This window comes from Bison bison, unplaced genomic scaffold, assembly GCF_000754665.1.
Source record: "Bison bison bison isolate TAMUID 2011002044 unplaced genomic scaffold, Bison_UMD1.0 scf7180017864189, whole genome shotgun sequence".
In the NCBI taxonomy this organism is placed as follows: domain Eukaryota; kingdom Metazoa; phylum Chordata; class Mammalia; order Artiodactyla; family Bovidae; genus Bison; species Bison bison.
Window position 1 is genome coordinate 2,028,153 of NW_011494761.1, and position 5,763 is coordinate 2,033,915.

Consider the following 5,763-nt stretch of genomic DNA (forward strand, 5'->3'; position numbering starts at 1 on the left):
AGATCTCTTTTGTACAGTTCTTCCGTGTATTCTTGCCATCTCTTCTTAATATCTTCTGCTTCTGTTAGGTCCATACCATTTCTGTCCTTTATCGAGCTCATCTGTGCATGAAATGTTCCTTTGGTATCTCTGATTTTCTTGAAGAGATCTCTAGTCTTTCCCATTCTGTTGTTTTCCTCTATTTCTTTGCATTGATCGCTGACGAAGGCTTTCTTATCTCTTCTTGCTATTCTTTGGAACTCTGCATTCAGATGTTTATATCTTTCCTTTTCTCCTTTGCTTTTCGCTTCTCTTCTTTTCACAGCTATTTGTAAGGCCTCCCCAGACAGCCATTTTGCTTTTTTGCATTTCTTTTCCATGGGGATGGTCTTGATCCCTGTTTCCTGTACAATGTCACGAACCTCATTCCATAGTTCATCAGGAACTCTATCTATCAGATCTAGGCCCTTAAATCTATTTCTCACTTCCACTGTATAATCATAAGGGATTTGATTTAGGTCATACCTGAATGGTCTAGTGGTTTTCCCTACTTTCTTCAATTTAAGTCTGAATTTGGCAATAAGGAGTTCATGGTCTGAGCCACAGTCAGCTCCTGGTCTTGTTTTTGCTGACTGTAGAGCTTCTCCATCTTTGGCTGCAAAGAATATAATCAATCTGATTTCGGTGTTGACCATCTGGTGATGTCCATGTATAGGGTCTTCTCTTGTGTTGTTGGAAAAGGGTGTTTGTTATGACCAGTGCATTTTCTACAGACTATACACTCTATGAATACATTTTTTCCTTCACAATTTAAAATCTTCCAAATTTTCCTTCTGTTCTATTTGTCCTGTTAAAGAAAGTTTTTGAACAGGAAAGTATATATATTTTATAGTTTTCAAAATCTACAGAGAAAAATTGACTTTTCTTGAGTTGTGTCTTTTTATAATAAATAAGGTATCTGGTAAGTAGTGACTATGTGACTCAAGTATAAGGTAAAGTGAACAGTCTTCAGTGGTCTGAAGCCTCACAGTATGAACAGAGCACCTCAATGAAAAGCAACGCTCTCCTCTCTGCCCTTCGTGTGCATGTGTCTGTCGAAGAAGCTGTCACCAGAAATTGGCCACCTCAGGACATGTTAATTTCAGCCACAGGTTTACTCTCTCCACAAAAATCTGCTTCTAATATTCTGGCATACTATACAAATTCTGATTAAAAAGCCAGAATTACTCGATTTAAGCTGGCAGGCAAGTCATTTACCTAAAGGTTCAACTTAACGGCTCACTGCCTAACTTTCCTGAATTTAAATCATGAACTTTAACTTCCATTCAGAAAGAAAAAAAATTTTTAAGAGCTAAATCTAAAGAAATATTAAGCTTCACAAGCCAGACTTTCAAATGTTAAAGGTGAACTAGATGTCTTCCTTACCTACATCTTACAACATCCTCTACTATACCTTAAATTACAACTCTGTCACCCAATATTACAGTCTAATATTTTTCCTTCTATAGAGACCTATAGTTTTTGCTATGGTAAAGATTTTCTCCATTTACTGTTTTGTGCAATCAAAGGTACTTCCTTTCCATTAAACTCATACACATGTCCCATAAAATAAACATTTTATTCCCTACAGCCTCTAAAATTTAGACTCTACAGTCTAGACAGATAGCAGTTAAGAACATGGGTTGAATATCTCAACTCTGCCAACAGCTGTGTTGTTTTGTGAAAGTAATTTACCACTGTAAACTTCAGTTCCAGGTTCATAATTGTATGGGGTTAGTAACAATATTTATTTCATGGCAATATATACAGTTAAGGCATGTAAGAAGCTTGGAAGTACCTGGCTTCTAGCAATTGACCAGTGAATTCAATTCTTCAACAGATATTTACTGAACACCTACTAGCTAGCTGGAGGAAGAAATGGCAACCCACTCCAGTACTCCTGCCTGGAGAATCCCATGGACAGAGAAGCTGGGTGGCCTACAGTCCACGGGGTCGTAAAGAGTCGGACACGACTGAAGCAACTGAGCACACAGTAGCTAGCACTGTTTTAGGTACTGGCTGGACTGATTATTAAATGCAATGCTGGCCCTTATAGAACTTACATTTCTCTTGCGGGAGACAGACAACCAAAAATACATCCTATAGTATGATGTCAGGTAAACAGAACTGTAACAAAGAGAAATTGAGGACAAGAGAGAGATATAAGGGGGTAAGGTGTTATTTCACAGGCAGCAGTCAGAAAAGACCTCCCCGATGAAGTGACATTGGAACAGAGTCTGAGCTGAGGAAAGAACAGGCCCTGTGCGTCCCACCGTGCTGCTAGGATGATGAAGATCATGATCAGTAACCTGTGTGGGACACCTCTCTCATTCCCATACCTTCCCACAGGCTCTGGGAGGCAGAGGAGGAAACGTCAGCCAGGGCAGAGGGAGGGATGGGTGGGTGGAACATCAGTTCGCTTCATCATCATGAGAAAGTCAATTTCTCTAACTCAGGCTGTCTAGTTTCATGTGCCTCTGGGAATAACAGAGAAATTACCCTGGTCGCCACGTCCTCTACTCTGACATATGATGTACACGTATATTCTCATGAGTAAGAGGGAAACAAATGCAGAGAGGCGTGAGGTACTATAAACAGAAATTATACTGAGACCAAAATAGCATTCTTTATGTAGGCTAAAAATGAAGTCTGGCAAGATGGAAATTAGATGTTTTATAGCACATTATATGGTCAAAGACATTAACTTCCTACACAAATTAAATCAGGAAAGAGATTCCATTTATAAGACGACAAATAACTTTCCAAGAGAAGATACGTAACAGATAAAACTAGCATAAGAAAATTGTTCCCCACTCATGATTGAAAATTACCTCCTCTCATAACCCTGTTTTGTGATTTTCTTTTAAAAGAGTGATATGATTCTTTAAATCAAGTGCATAATATTTACCATAAATTGAGATAATAACTTGCATATTTCAAATATCAGTACTTTAGATCAAGTTAACAGTCAACTAGATTAACTTCAAATTTCTACCTCATAAAACAATCATATGTAGCCACTTAATCTTTTATAGCTTTCAGTGTAGTTATTTTCATAACTAAGGCTATAAAATGCTGGGATAATCGGCTCCACAGCCAGAGTTGGGGGTTTGAGAGGAAAAGAATAACTGGCCATGTTAAAAGTCCAGGGCATCTACTCCATTTCTCTATGATCATTTCACGGAATATTTCATATTATGAGGGATATAGCTTTACTTATATATTCATATCCAAGGCCAGACAAGCACTTTTTTGTGCCTCTTTTAGGGCTCTGATCTCTCAACTTAGACTTGGCTAAGCAAGTAGACAACGCAAACACTAGGTTGGCTTGTGAAATGAGTCAAAATCATTTGACAGTATCAGTATCTCTGAAAATCCAAGCATCTCTCATTAACCTAACATGGTCAAACTGTGGTACCTTCACCGCATTGAACTTTACTTCATATTGGGATATACTAGAATTGAGTTCATACTTTCACATGTACAACTGAGTATACAAAACTCCTGGCACTTGAAGTGCTTAGGCAGGGCAGTGGTAAAGAGCTGTCAAAGGACCCCTAGATTTATAGTTTGAGCAGCTGGGTATTTGGTGATACCATTTACTATAAAGGAAGAACAAATTTTGTAGTTAAATGTGATGAATTCAGTATTAGGTGAAAAGTAGAAAATTTTTAGATTTGGGAAAGATATATATCTGAGCTGGAAATATAAATTTGCAAGTCACTGATGTTTTAATAGTAAATAAAGTAAACAGAACAGACAGCAGTTATTCCTCGATGAAAGAAGAAACATTAATAGACCTTTTTTTAACTAGAGAAAAAAAATGACAACCTGTTCCAGACTAAAGGAGAATTTTTATAGGGTTTTCTGCAATTAAAATATAAAACAAAAGTGAATGGAAAAACACTAACAAAGAATGAGCCAAACTCATAATTCTAGGAAATTATGCAAAAAGGACAATTCTTTAGCCACCGAATTAATGTTTAGTAACTGACTGCTGAAATCTTCTGTGGGTGGAATGTAAAAATAAAGAGTGAGTAATAAATACATAATACAAGTACAAACACAGACACCATGCTCCAGGCTAACAAAGGGAAATATAACAACTGCTTTCTAAATTTTTAAAATTTCAGGTGAATTTAGATTATATACTAGCATTCTTGGGAATAATACTTGCTTCATATTACAAGTCATCCCTGGATATGTAAACCTCCAATCAGCAAATATTAACCTCCCAGGTTTTATGACTTCCCTGTTTCTACACTGTTCCTCATGTGAGATGGCGCCCTAAGGAAAGGGGCTCCTGTTGACCCCCACTCAATTCCGGGACCATTAGAAGTGCCCAGAAGCTAGGCCGGCTCCACTGTTCCCCCTAGTCCAGGTGCCACAGGTTTCACCTTAAAAACACAAGCCTTCCTCAACCCACTTACTACCTCACAGACCACTTAAAGCACATAAATGCAGTCTGCGCTGTGATAGATCTTAGAGGTAACACTGACCTAGAACAATCTCTCACCCAGCTGGCTGACTCTACAGTGAAGCTATCATTTACTGCCCTTGAGAAGAGTAGTGCAATTTTTTAAAATTCCAGTATCTTACAATATATCATACACTTAACACCAAAAAGTAAAATTCTAACGAACTCTTAATTGCTGGACATTTTCTTGAACATCTACATCTCAGAATCTTTTATAAACTAAACCTTTTAAAATCTGAACCTTACAGTGCGAAGGAAAGCCTCAAGTCTTTCAAAACTTGAAAGGAAAAAGAAAAACAACAGGCCATTTGTAACCTAGCAAACACTGAATAAAAAGACAACTCATCTGCCATCTAAGTAAAACCAAGGAAATTTCATGCTTTAACTATATTTGTTTCCAAAATTATAGATTACCTAAGGACTTTATTTAGTGTGTGACATAACTCACGAAGCAGTCCTTTCTTTTTCCTTTTGTTAAAAAAAAGTAAACGTAAGCACGTACCTTAGGAATAGGATTCAGCAGAATTACACCTGACTTCTTCGTGATGACCTGTTTTGTTGTATAGTGATGATCTATAAGTTGAGGAATATTTGAAAACCCAGTGCCTTCAAAACGATACATATTCTGGAGAAAGAACAATAAAGTAGAATAATCATGAAAACATTGCTTAAGCAACACTTCATCCATCAATAAAGTTCCATTTAAGAAAATCTATTGTTGTACAACCATGTGAAGATACTTAACACTACTGAATTATAATATACTTAAAAACGGTTAAGACGGTAAAAATAAAGATAAATGATATTGCAACAAGCTAAAAAATAATCTTTGCATCAAGAAACTAATTTTCATAAATGACTAAAAGTAATTCAGATTGTAAAAAGAAAAAAAAACCCAGAAGAAAAGAATAATTTACAGACCTGGAATGCACTTTGCTAAAATAATAACCAAAGGAAATAAAATACAGGATACATTTAAGCAACAGAAATATGTATACATACGTTACCATATGTGTTTCATTTGAAAAAGCTTTCAAGATCAAAAATAATGTCAAAAGTCTACAGAAGTATATCCAATATAATAATATTTTAAGAATACCTCTGATGACCATATATTCCCTTTCATCAATACAGTATGAATTGATTTTTCTGTACTTGGGTTCAGTTCAGTTCAGTTTAGTTGCTCAGTCGTGTCCGACTCTTTGCGACCCCATGAATCGCAGCACGCCAGGCCTCCCTGTCCATCACCATCTCCTGGAGTTCACTCA

The 5,763-nt window shown here is 36.7% G+C and overlaps 1 protein-coding gene across 1 annotated transcript in view; it reads right to left on the reverse strand.

Annotated features, from left to right (window-relative positions):
* FER (fer (fps/fes related) tyrosine kinase) overlaps positions 1 to 5,763 on the reverse strand; it is a 419,822-nt gene that overhangs the window by 208,782 nt on the left and 205,277 nt on the right. Inside the window, exon 11 of the mRNA XM_010843789.1 lies at positions 4,998 to 5,120. Within this exon, the coding sequence (XP_010842091.1) occupies positions 4,998 to 5,120 (123 nt within the window). The remainder of the gene's footprint in view (positions 1 to 4,997; positions 5,121 to 5,763) is intronic.